Here is a 13,991-nt window from a genome sequence, read left to right as displayed (position 1 = left end):
TAGGCATTTATCCACGGGACACAGGTGTTCTGTTTCAAAGGGACACATGCACCCCCATGTTTATACCAGCACTATCAACAATAGCCAAAGTATGGAAAGAGCCAAATGTCCATCGATGGATGAATGGATAAAGAAGAAGTGGTAAATATATACAATGGAGTATTACTTGGAAATCAAAAAGAGAGAAATCTTGCCATTTGCAACTATGTGGATGGAACTGGAGGATATTATGCTAAGTGAAATGAGTCAGTCAGAGAAAGACAAATATCATATGAGTTCACTCATATGAGGACTTTAAGAGACAAAACAGATGAACATAAGGGAAGGGAAACAAAAATAATATGAAAACATGGAGGGGACAGAGCATAAGAGACTCGTAAATATGGAGAACAAACAGAGGGCTACTGGAGGAGTTGTGGGAGGGGGGATGGCTAAACTGGTAAGGGACACTAAGGAATCTACTCCTGAAATCATTGTTGCACTATATGCTAACGAATTTGGATGTTAATTTTTAAAACTAAAAATAAATACTAATTAAAAATTTAAAAAATTAAAATATTGTAAGAGAAAATGCGCGATCATGCTGTTGAGGTAAATATTTCTTAAAGATTATGCCGAAGCCTCCATTAATAAAGGTAAAAATCCAAAACTGAATAAAAAAGAATTCTTCATATTCTCACACCACCATCCACACAAACTAATATTGAAGTGCGTCCCTACCCTGTCATTCACTTTTACAGAATCAAATCTAAGTCTGCAGCTTGATATATATGTCAGAAGGCATGCAAATGAAGCCCTCTCTGTGCTGATAAAACCAACCCAGCCCCACCGTACAACTGGGAGACGAGCCCCAGCCCCAGGAGTCCCAGGTGTTCCCATTCTGTGATCAGCACAGAACACACACACCTCACCATGGAGTTTGTGCTGGACTGGGTGTTCCTGGTTGCTCTTTTAAAAGGTAATTCATGATGAACGAGGGACATTGAGTCTGTGAACGGATATGAGTGAAACAGTGGATGTGTGACAGTTTCCTGACCAAGATGTCTTGTGTCTGCAGGTGTCCAGTGTGACGTGCAGCTGGTGGAGTCTGGGGGAAACCTGGTGAAGCCTGGGGGCTCCCTGAGACTCACCTGTGTGGCCTCTGGATTCACCTTCAGTAGCTATTGGATGAGCTGGGTCCGCCAGGCTCCAGGGAAGGGGCTGCAGTGGGTCTCAGCAATTAGTAGTGGAGGTAGCACATACTACGCAGACTCCGTGAAGGGCCGATTCACCATCTCCAGAGACAACGCCAAGAACACGCTGTATCTGCAGATGAACAGCCTGAAGACCGAGGACACGGCCATATATTACTGTGCCAGAGAAACAGTGAAGGGACATCACTGCAGACCCAGACACAAACCTCCCTGCAGGAGGGGATCAGCACCACCAGGGGGCGCACACTATGCACAATTCTCCTTTGTATTCCCAGGCGCAGGTGCAGATGGAGGTTACAGGCAGGTTTCCTGTCAGGGTCTGGGGCTTCCTCTCCACACAGCAGTTTCCCCAGGGAGCCTCCCTGGTTATATGCTTCTGTGTTTACCTATTAACTCTCTGGATTAGCAACTGGGTTGTCATAGGGAAACTAGACTAATGTGCACAAAGACACAGTTGTTTGCACTTGCTTACTCCAGTCCCTCCACATGAGTGAATTACAGATTTCCTGAGGCACAACAGCTGCACCTTTACAGGATTCCCAGATGCGCTCCCTGTGCAGCCAGGACCACAGGATCCCACAGCTCCTCCTTATCCTAACCCAGCCCTTGTCCCAGTCAAACAATGTGACACTTTCTTCATAGCCCTTTGCTACACAGGACTTTAAATGATCTACAGCTTTATTCAATTACTCGAAATGAGAGACAAACAATCTCCATGTATTAGTCAAGATTCCCCTGAGGAACACAACCCAAAGGTCATTGGTTTTCATAACTAAATATGTTGAGAAGTCCATGATATACTGTCACAAGCTGAAGACCCAGGAAAACCAGTGATGTAATTCTTGTCTGATTCTGAACTAGTGTCTAGTCTCAGAACATGGAGAGCTGATGATGTAACTCTCAGAAAAAGGGCCAGAAGAGACCAATATTCCAGTTTAAACAAGCACATGGGAAGTAAAAATGAGGTAATTCGTCCCCCATCTGCATCAGATTCTAGTCACAACCTTAATGGAATGGGTGGTGCCCAGGAAGAAAGAAACCATGGATGGAAATGCCAATCTCTTCTGGAACACATCACAGACATCCACAGAAACCGTGGTGAATCTGGGCACCCATGATGCAGTCAAGATAACCCATGAAGTTAATCATGACAAGTCAACCTCCTGTAAACGTGGAGCTCAAAGACTGAAGATTTAAAAGTCGATCCCATCATTGGGGTGGAGTCTGGTGGGCACAGCAGTGCTCCTGTGGAGGAGGGCAGAGGCCCATAAGGGGAACTGTGGTCTAGTATCCCCTGGGTCACATGGGGAGAGACAATTCCCTTCGTGGAGTGCATTTGGGAGACAGGGCATTGCCTCTCATAGGACAGGAGAGCTGACAGGCCCCATTAAAATTCCCTGATCATTAGCACAGGAGCCTCTTCTGAGAGCAGCTAGCTGGACGCTGCCTTCTGGTTGTTCTTCACCATGTACTCCAAGCCCTAGTGTTCATGCAACTGCCCATCTGGGGTAAACCAGCTCCAGGCACAGCACATCAAGACCCTCTCCCAGAGGATCAGTGGGGTCCCTGTATATTGAGTTCATACAGTTTGGAGTTTTCAAACCCAGCTTGAGCTCCTGAGATAAAACATAAGAGCCCTGTGCCACCAGATGGGCCAATGGCTTAGACGCAGACAGGGTGAAAGCAATTCTGACAGAAGCCTGGGACCCACAAGTGTTCTCTCTGTGTGAGGGCTTCTTGAACAGGAGAGGCTGGGAAATCCAACTCCAGGGATTAGAGAGGGAGCTGATGCCAGTATTTCCTCCCACCAATCAGGATGGACAGATTTCACTCAGCAGCACAGCATCCCCAGTGGAAGCTGAGCCACTAAGACCAAGCTCCACCTACTCCAGCCCCCATCAAGTGCTTGCTTACTAGGAAAGAGTGCCTGGCAACCAGACCACCACTGCACCCCTTCGTCCAAAGACCATCGTAAACCCCCACAAGCACCAAGTCAGCTGATCATACAGTGAGGCATATGCTCAACTCTAGGGGAGATAGGAATTAGCCTCTTTTAACAAGCAGACCAAACTCACCTAGTGAAAACTCATAACACTGGGCACAAGGTCCAACACTCCCCACTGGAGGCAAGGAGAAAATCTGCAGAGGACTGTCCTGAGGAACAGAGCAGCCAAAACACGACAGCACAGTGCCACGGAACATAAAACAAATGCTTCATGGAGTGTCAGGCCCTGGACAGTATGTGAACACTTCTCAATAAAGATACTACTCTAGAAGCAGAAAAGATAACGGGATTTTCTAAAACACTTAAGAAGGCAGAGACATAGACAACAACATGATGGAGGAATTCATCCTAAAAGAAAAAACGATAAAAGGTCATTGTGAGGGATATAATTAAAACACATAAACTAATGTGCCTCAAACAATTTCTAAAAACTCTCATAATGAAACAGGATTTTCAAAAAGTATCATAAGGATACCAGCTGTGCTTGAGGAAAATATATGAGACATGAGGGATACCCTTCCTGCAAACAGAAAATACCTAAAAATTAGTCAGGATGAAATTTTAAATGTTGTACCGAGATGTGAAACTGATTGGACATAATGACCTCAAGGCTGAAAGAAGCAGATGAATGAGGATGGGACATAGAAGATAAAATTATGGGGGAAATGAAGCTGGAAAGAAGAGGAAAATTAAAATATTGCATCACAAACATACACTTAGGGAAATCAGCAACTCCATAAACTGTAATAACATTCTTTTCAAAGGAGTCCCAAAAGAGTAAGAGGGAGAAAAAGTGGAATACATTTTAGCTGAGTGAATTATAGTGAAAATTTCCACAAGCTGCGGAAGGAAATAGACATCCACATCTAGGAGGCAGAGAGAACACCCATTAAAATACAATTAAAAAAAAAAAAAGGCAGGCCAACACTGAGACATATCATAGGAAAATGGCAAAATATCCAGATAAAGAAAAACCATAAAAGCATCAACACAAAAGAAGTTGCTAACTAACAAGGGAAGATTAAAAAAAAACTATGGCAGATGTCTCTACAGAAACCTTCATGCAAGTAGGGAGTGGCATCATATCCTCAACATGCGCATTTGAAAATTTTGCAGCTAAGAATAGTTTCTCCATAAGGCAGTCATTCAGATACAAGGAGTGATAGAATTTCCCAGACAAATAAAACCAAAGGAGTTCAGGCCTCTAAATCAGCCCTGCGAGAAATTAAAGGGGACCCTTTGAGTGGGAAAGGAAGACTAAAAGTAACAAAGACTAGAAATAAACACAGAAAATCTCCAGAAACAATGACTTTGGAGGTAATACTATGGCACTAAGTTTATATCTATCAATAATTACTGTGAATGTAAATGGGCAAAATGCTCCAATCAAAGACATAGGATACCAGAATGGATAAAAACAAATACAAGATCCTTCTATACACTGCACACGATTGACTCATTTTCAACCTAAAACACCTGTAGATTTAAAGTGAGGGGAGGGTGAACAATTTATCATGCTAATGGACGTCAAAAGAAAGTTGTAGTACCACACTCATATCACACTAACTAGTTTTCAAACCAAAGTTTGTTACAAGAGATCAGGAAGGCAGTATATCATCATAAAGGGGTCTATCCAACAAGAAGATCTGAAGCTTTAAATATTTATACCCCAAAAATGTAAGCACTGAAATATATAACTCAATTAATAAAAAACATAAAGAAACTCATTGATAATAGACAATAGTAATAATAGAGAACATTAACACTCCACTTACAACAATGGAAAGACAATCTAAGCTGAAAATCAATAAGGAAACAATGGCTTTGAAAGACACATGGACTGAATGGACTTAACAGATATATTCACAACATTCCATCCTAAAGCACCAGAAGACACATTCTTTTTGAGTGTGCATGGAACATTCTCCAGAACAGATCACATACTATGTCACAAATCAGCCCTCTACAAGTACAAAAACACTGAGATCATTCCATGCGTATTTTCAAACCACAACACTATGAAACTTGAAGTCGACCCCAAGAAAAATTTGGGCAACACCACCAATTATTAGGTTAAAGAACATTGTAGTAAAAGCGGAATGAGATTTTCAGGAAATTACAGAAGCAATAAAAAATACATGGAAGCAAATGAAAATGAAAACATGCCAGTTACAAACCATCTGGATGCAGCAAAGTTGATGGAAGAGTGAAATATATAGCAGTACAGGCCAAACACAAGAAAGAAGAAAGGTCTCAAACACACAACCACTTTACAACTAAAGGAGCTAGAAAAAGAACACCAAATGAACCCTAAAGCCAGCAGGAACAGGTAAACAAAAAAGATTAGAGCAGAAATAAATGATTTAGAAACAAACAAAAAAAAAAAACCACAGTAGAACAGATGAATGAAACTATAAGTTTGTTTTTGTAGGAATAAATAAAAATGATAAACCCATGGGCAGACTCGGCAAAAACAAAGGGAAAGGACGAAAGTAAATATAATCAGAATTTGAGAGGAGACATCGCGACTGACACCACAGAAATACAACTATGAGAAATAGTTTGGAGATTTATATGCCAACAAATTGGGCAATCTGGAAGAAATGGATAAATTCCCAGAAAATGTAAACTACCTAAACTGAAAAAGGAAGAAATAGAAAACAGGAACAGACTGATAATGAGAAAAGAAATTGAATCATTAATCAAAAATCTACTGACACACAAAAATCCAGGGCCAGATAGGTTCACAGGTGAATTCTACCAGATATTTAAGAAGAGTGTCAAATATTAGATTTAACTAGAATAGAATATTCCTGTCTTCACAAACTGTTCCAAATAATAGAAATGGAAAGAAAACTTCCAAATTCATTCTATAAGATCAGTATGATCACGGTTCCAAACCAGATTAAACCCCACTAAAAATGAGACTTATAGGCCACTAGCCCTAATGAGCAAGAATGCAACAATAGTCAAGAAAATACTTGCAGGGGCGCCTGGGTGGCGCAGTCGGTTAAGCGTCCGACTTCAGCCAGGTCACGATCTCGCAGTCCGTGGGTTCGAGCCCCGTGTCGGGCTCTGTGCTGACAGCTCAGAGCCTGGAGCCTGTTTCCAATTCTGTGTCTCCCTCTCTCTCTGCCCCTCCCCCGTTCATGCTCTGTCTCTCTCTGTCCCAAAAATAAATTAAAAACGTTGAAAAAAAATTAAAAAAAAAAGCAAATTGAATCCAACAATACATTAAAAGGATCCTTTAACGTGACCAGGTGGGATTTATTCCTTGGCTGTAAGGGTGGTTCAATAGTCACAAGTAAATCAATGTAATACATACCATCAATCAGAGAAGGATATGAATGATATGACCCTCTCAATAGATGCAAAAAAAATTTGACATAGTACAGCATCCTCTCTTGATAAAACCCTCATCAAGGGATAGAGGAAACACACCTCAATATCATAAAGTCCGTACATGAAAACCCCACAGCTAATATCCTCAGTGGGGAAAAAAAAACCTTTTCCTCTACTGTCAGGAACACAAGAGGGATGTCCACTCTCATGATTGTACTTAACACAGCACTGGAAGTCTTATCCTCAAAAACAGACAACAAAAATAAATAAAGGCATTCAAGATGGAAAGAAGAAGTCAAACATTCCCTCTTCACAGAAGACATGACACTCTATATAAAAAACTCAAGACTCCATCAAAATATTGCAAGAACTGATACACAAATTCAACAAAGTCACAAGATACAGTATCAACATACTGAAATCGGCTGCATTTCTACACAGCAATAATGAAGAAACAGAAAGAAAAATAAAAAAACTATCCATCCCGTTTACAACTGCACCAAATATAATAGGATACCTAAAGAGTTAAAATATCTATACTCAGAAGACTCTAAAAATGGTGAAAGAAACTGAGGATGACACAAAGAAATGGAAACACCTTCAATGTTCATGGATTTAAAGAGCAAGGAGTGCTGAAATGTCTATGCTACACAAAGAAATGGGAGACTTCATGATTATGGATTTCATGTTACATTACAAAGCTGTACTTATCAAGACAGTAAGCTACAAGCACAAAAGAGACACATAGATCAAGATAACAGAATAGTAAACCCAGATATAGATTCACAAATGTATGGTCAACTCATCTTGGATGAAGTAGGAAAGACAATGTAATGGGAAAAAAGACAGCCTTGTCAACAAAGGGTGTTGGGAAAACTGCACCAGAACATGCAGAAGAATGAAACTGAACCACTTTCTTACTCCATACACAAAAATAAATCTAAATGGGTGAAAGACCTAAATGTGAGACAGGAGACCATCAAATCCTAGAGGAGAACAGGCAGCAAACTCCTGGACATCAGACATAGCAACTTCTTACTAGACGTGTCTCGAGAGGCAAGGGAAACAACAGAAACTTGAACTACTGGGACCTCATCAAAATAAAAACCTTCTGCACAGCTAAAGAAACAATCAACTAATCTAAAAGGCATTCTACAGAAATTAAAAAGGTTTTTGCAAACCACATATCTGATAAAGGCTTACTATCCAAAATCTACAAAAACTTCTCAAACTCAACACCCAAAATACAAAGAATCCAGTGAAGAAATGGGCAGAAGACATGAGGAGATACTTTTCCAAACAAAGCATTCATGGCTAACTGACACACGAACATATGCTCAACATCACTCATCATCAGGGAATTACAAATCAGAGCTACAGTGAGAGATGACCACACACCCGTCAGAATGGCTACAATTAACAACATTGTTTGTTGAAACAACAGATATTGATGAGGATGAGGAGAGAAGGGAACCCTTTTATACTCTTCGTGGGAATGCAAAGGGCCAGGACCATTCCAGAAAACAGTTTAAAAACTAAAAATCAAACAACCTTACACACCAGCAATTGCTCTACTAGGAATGCATCCAAAGCATACAAAACTTCTGATTTGAGGAAGTACATGCACCCCAATGTTTACAGCAGCATTAACCATGACAGACAAACTGAGGAAAGAGACCAAAAGTCCACCTGTGATTAATCTGCTATATGTCTAGAATGGTGTATTACTCAGTCATAAAAAAGAATGAAATCCTGCCATTTGCAAAAATGTTGATGTAGCTAGAGGGTATCATGCTAAGCAAAGTAAGTCAGTCAAAGATGACAAACACCATATGATTTCCTCATATGGGGAATTTAAGAAACGCAAGAGATGATCTAGGGGAAGGGGTAAAAGAGCAAGAAATCATAAAAAAAATTCTAAGGTTAGAGACCAAACTGAGGGTTGCTGGAGGGCAGGTGTGTGGGGGATGGGATAATGGGTGTTGGGGATTAAGGAAGCCACGTGTTGTGATGAGTACTGGGTGTTAGTGTAAGTGATGAATCAATAAATTCTACTACTGAAATTAATATTACACAATATGTTAACTAACAAATATTTAAACACAAACTTAAAAAATTTACAAGTGGAAAAAAGGGAGAATTGTTGTCACAAATTGTCATGAACATGGAATCTACGGTAGTGAGTCTAACGTCTTGCATTTACTCATTATATCCCTGCTTGATGGTGGACATAAATTAACATACTCATGAATTTTCACAGCAGTGCCAGGTGGGCTGGAATTCAAACCACAGCTGCCCTTCCCAACTCCACTGTGCCCACACATCATGGGCAGCTTGTCCAGACACCTGCACAAGAACCCAGGTTGGGCCTCAGCAGGGACCCACATCTGCAGAACTGGAAAGTGTGAACAGTTGACGCTTCCTGAGAAGCTCTGGGTTTCCTTCCCCGACTTGCTGTCTCAGCTTCCTTGTCTTCCTTTCCTGTCTCTTGAAGAGAACCATGTTTCCTGTTAGTGGTTCATGAAAGTGAGGGGCTATATGTTCTATAAACATTCAATATGACAGATAACATACAAGGGGACAAAAAAAAGCCCATATGATGCAGCCTGTCTCACGACTCCTATCACCCAATGTGGTACAGTACAAATAAACCTAAGTATTCATTTAGTAAAAAAAAACTGCACAGCACGTTGGAAAAGTATTAAGAGATGAGAAGCCTGGAAGAATTCCACAAATGCAGATATGAGCTCCCCTTGGAAGGAAGAAGAAAAATTATAGTCCCAACACGCAAGAGTAAAATAATTTTAGGAAATGATACAAGAGCTTCAATGTGTTCTATTCATGAACTGTCTAAATTTGGCAATGCAAAAAATGGATTTTGAGGGTTTCACATAGAATTGCGAAGGAAAAATTGTGTCAAGAACTCGGTTGTGTGCACAGAGCTCAACGGCTCCTGAGACATATAGAACGCCCGCCACCTGAAAAGGTAAACGTGTTTTTGGACCCCAGGAGCATATCTACCAAATCTGATGAGCAGTCTGGCCAAAGAGACACAGAATGGCAACTCTTGGGAAATTTGAACTTCAATTTCATATATTTCCACATAATTTCCATATATTAGGAAAAACCATGCCACGAAAATGATTTGCTAGAGTCTATAAATTTAAAAACAAATGACAAAACTCTAAGTCACCAGAGACCAAATAGGGAACAAGTCAACATTGAGAGAAACCAGAAAAAAACAAGACTTTTAGTTACATTGTAAGTCAAGAAATCAGTGGGGTGCCTGCTCAGGTCCCAATGTCACGATTTGAGGGTTTGAGCCCCGTTGTCAGGCCCTATGCTGACAGCTCAGAACCTGGAGCCTGCTTCAGATTCTGTGTCTCCCTCTCTCTCTGCTTTTCCCCGCTCATGTTCTGTCTCTCTCTCCCTATCAAGAATAAACATTTTAGGGGCACCTCGGTGGCTCAGTCGGTTAAGCAGCCAACTTCGGCTCAGGTCATGATCTCGTGGTCTGTGAGTTCAAGCCCCACGTCGGACTCTGTGCTGACAGCTCAGAGCCTTGAGCCTGTTTCAGATTCTGTGACCCTCTCTGACCCTCCCCCGTTCATGCTCTGTCTCTCTCTGTCTCAAAAATAAATAAACGTTAAAAAAAAGAATAAACATCTTAAAAAAAATATTAGTCACAAGCAATCAATCGTCAAAAAAATGAAAACTATAGCTAAGAACACAACACCCATAAAAAGAAATAGTATAAATAGACTTTGTGAAAATCAAATATGCTTATCTGCCCACATGAATACCAATAGTAAGATAAGTTACAGAGTAAGAGACATATTCACAAATTGCATAACCACCAAGGGACCTGCATCTTGAATATGCTAAGAGCCCTCAACAGTCAAAAGGAAACAAACCGCCCTAAAACAAGCACAGCCTTGTGTAGTAGACATCCTATCCTTGAGGTTATAGACACATTAGGTACGGACTGGAGAAGACTCTTCACACCATCGACTGTCAGGGAAATTCAAAACAAGAACGCAAGGGGCGCCTGGGTGGCGTAGTCGGTTAAGCGTCCGACTTCAGCCAGGTCACGATCTTGCGGTCCGTGAGTTCGAGCCCCGCGTCAGGCTCTGGGCTGACGGCTCAGAGCCTGGAGCCTGCTTCCGATTCTGTGTCTCCCTCTCTCTCTGCCCCTCCCCCGTTCATGCTCTGTCTCTCTCTGTCCCAAAAGTAAATAAAGGTTGAAAAAAAAAATTAAAAAAAAAAAAAACAAGAACGCAAAAGATGCCCTGTACACACATCCCAATGGCTCAGGAATAAAAACAACACTGACAGCAACATCCAGGTGAGTATCCAGCTTACGTGGGGCCTCAAACAATGCAGGAAGGATTGACAAATAAACACTAGCTCTGGAAAACCGTTGGCTGTTGCTTATGAAATTATACATGGATGACATAAACGGTAACCTGGAAATACCACTCCTGAGTATTTGCCCCTGAAAAAATGGAATCCCATGCTCAGAAAATAAATGGTGTGTAAATATTTATAGCATCTTTCTTAGCGTTAGAAGCTCAGAATAAGGCAAAATCTTTCTAAATATAAAGGAATAAACCAACTACGAAACTTCCATAAATGGGATGCTTTGCCAGAGAAATGTGACACTACTGATGCACACCTGAAACCAGGTGAAACTCAAGACATGATGTGGAGGGAAGGGTGGTAGTCCCATAATTACAGAGGTGGTGTGGCCTGGGACATTCACACAGCCAGACCATGGTGACAGTGGTTTGGTTGGGCATTCCTTATCTCTTTCTTTCCCAAACCACATGATGAGATACTCTGCTTCATTTGAGAGCACTCTTATGTTCAACCACCCTCTGATGTATGGAGTCTCCACAGACTGAACCCTACAACCTCGGACTCCTCTGAATAGAGAGTTGTTGAGGCCATAATCTCATACGTGTTCTGACAGGAGCTGTTCCCTCCACTGTCCTTGGCTCTGGCTCTCTCCTGCAGGTGAGCAGGAGTAGGTTAGGAATCCTCCACTGAAACTATTGGTCTCCTGCACCTGACTCTCCCACAACATGAGGCCCAGATTCTTCCTCACACTTAGCTGGAAATGAAGTCAGTTCTATAGGAACAGATTTGTTCCTTGATTTAGAGGATTGCTCCATCTCCCCCTTACCCTGGGTAATACTCTGGGCAAAGGTCTGCAGCTGCAGGGGGTGTCAGGGACAAACAGGATTCCAAACAGTTTGGAAACTGAGGGCTCTGTTTAGGGGTGGCTGGCAGCTTCACTGCCTTGTGGCTTGCTTGTCCTGGTGGCATGAGACTCCTGCCATACAAGTCAGGTCTGGGGTGATCACGTTCCCAGTATCCCTAGTGGACTGTGCCCAGGGCAGAGCTTCCTTCCTGGGAGTGGGGCTGCCAACAATGAGTGAGTCGCATATCTCAGTGGCACCTGCTGGGGCTTGGCCTCAACAGCAAACAGCTTAGGGTCACTGACATCCTGTCCCTCTGGGAAAGAGTCCTCTGAACAGGAGCTGGTCACCGGGAATCCTGTGTATTGGCTACAACAGTCTGGAGGGGAGGTTGCAGCCAGGCTCAGTGGCACATGCCTATAGTCCCAGTTACTTGCACTGGAGTTTCCACTTGCTGATCTGGGATGGGAAAGGAAAAGAACATACCTTAGTTCAAATATTCATAGGTATTCTTTCTGGTAGTATATTTTCTGCAATAAATGTTTCTTCATGGGCTGTATACCAACATGGCCATTTGCAGGCACTATAAATACATTATTTGAGTTTTTCTTCAAATTCCAGTTAGTTAACATGCAATGTAATACTAGTTTCAGGTGTAAAATATAGTGATTCAACATTGCAATACAGAACCCAGTGTTCATTATGAGCGCTCCCCTTAATCCCCATCAACTACCTCCCCATCCCTCCACCCACCCTCCCCCAGGTAACCATCAGTTTTTTCCCTATAGTTAAGTATCTGTTGCGTGGTGCTTACGTGGTTCCATGGGTTAGGCCCATGACTCTTGATCTGGGCTCTTGTCTTGATCTCATCGTTCCTGAGATCGAGCCCCACTTTGGTTTCTGCACTGACAGCACGACGTTTCCTTGGGATTCTCTTCCCATCTGCTTCTGCCCCACTCCCATTCTCTCTCTAAATAAATAAGTGAACATTGAAAAAATCGCCTATTTCTTGGTTTGCCTCTTCTCTCTTATTTGTCCCTTTGCCCATTTGTTGTTTCTTAAATTCTACATATGGATGCAATCATATATTTGTCTTTCTCTGACTTATTTAAGTAAATATAATACTCTCTAGGCCCATCCATGTCCTTACAACTGTCTGATGTCATTCCTTTACGGCTGAGAAATATTCCAGTGTGCGTGGACGGGGTTGTGTAGATATACCACATATTCTATACCCATTCATCAATCAATGCATACTTGGGCTGGGTTGTTTCCATACCTGGGCTGTTTGTGACATAGCTGCTATAAACATAGAGGTACAATTCCCTTCAATTAGTATTTATGTATTGTTTGGGTGAATACCTAGTAGTGCATTTGTTCTATCGTAACGTAGTTATATTTTTAGCTTTCTAAGGAACCTCCATGCTGTTTTCCATAGTGGCTGTGCCAGTGTGCATTCCCACCAGCACCTCGAAAAATCCTCTTTCTCTGCATCCTCACCAACACCTGTTGTTTCTTGTGCTGTTGACTTCAGACTTTCTGACCAGTGTGAGTTGATATTTCATTGTAGTTTGGATTTATATTTCCCTGATGAGGAGTGATGTTGAACATCTTTTCATGTGTTTATTGACAACCTGTAGGTCGCATTTGGAAAAATGCTTATTCATGTCTCCTGGCCATTTTTTAATAGGATTATTCATTTCTGGAGTTGAATTTTATACCATATATAGAAAACCTGAAAGACTCCACCAAAAAAAAACCCCGCTAGAACTGGTCCAATAAATCTGTAAATTTGCAGCATACAAAATCAACATACAGAAATTTGTTACATTTCTATACACCAATAACGAAGCAGGAGAAAGAGAAATCAAGGAATCAATCCCATTTAAAATTCCACCAAAACCATAATATACTAGAAATAAACCTAAGTAAAGAGGTAAAAGATCTGTACTCTGAAATGTCTGGGACATTTATGGAAGAAATTGAAGAAAACACAAAGAAATGGAAAAATATTCCATGCACATGGATAAAAGAAAAATCATTGGTAAATGACAATACTATCCAAAGCAATCTAGACATTCAATGCAAATAATTCAATTTCCTGTCAAATACTACCAGCATTTTTCACAGAGCTAGAACAAATAACTCTAAAATTATCATCGAACCACAAAAGACTCCAAATAACCAAAGATCTTGAAAAAGAAAAAAACCTGGAGGCATCACAATTATGGATATCAAGCTATATTACAA

The 13,991-nt window shown here is 41.3% G+C and overlaps 1 gene segment (V, D, J or C); it reads left to right on the top strand.

The window, feature by feature from the left end:
- Positions 1-844: 844 nt before the first annotated feature.
- Positions 845-1,666, top strand: LOC123386303. The segment is given in 2 exon segments: positions 845-958; positions 1,058-1,666. Coding segments are annotated over 2 exon segments (588 nt in total).
- Positions 1,667-13,991: the final 12,325 nt, after the last annotated feature.

This window comes from Felis catus, chromosome B3, assembly GCF_018350175.1.
Source record: "Felis catus isolate Fca126 chromosome B3, F.catus_Fca126_mat1.0, whole genome shotgun sequence".
Lineage (NCBI taxonomy): Eukaryota > Metazoa > Chordata > Mammalia > Carnivora > Felidae > Felis > Felis catus.
The sequence above is the reverse complement of the archived record's forward strand: the minus strand, read 5'-3'. Positions and strand labels throughout refer to the sequence as shown.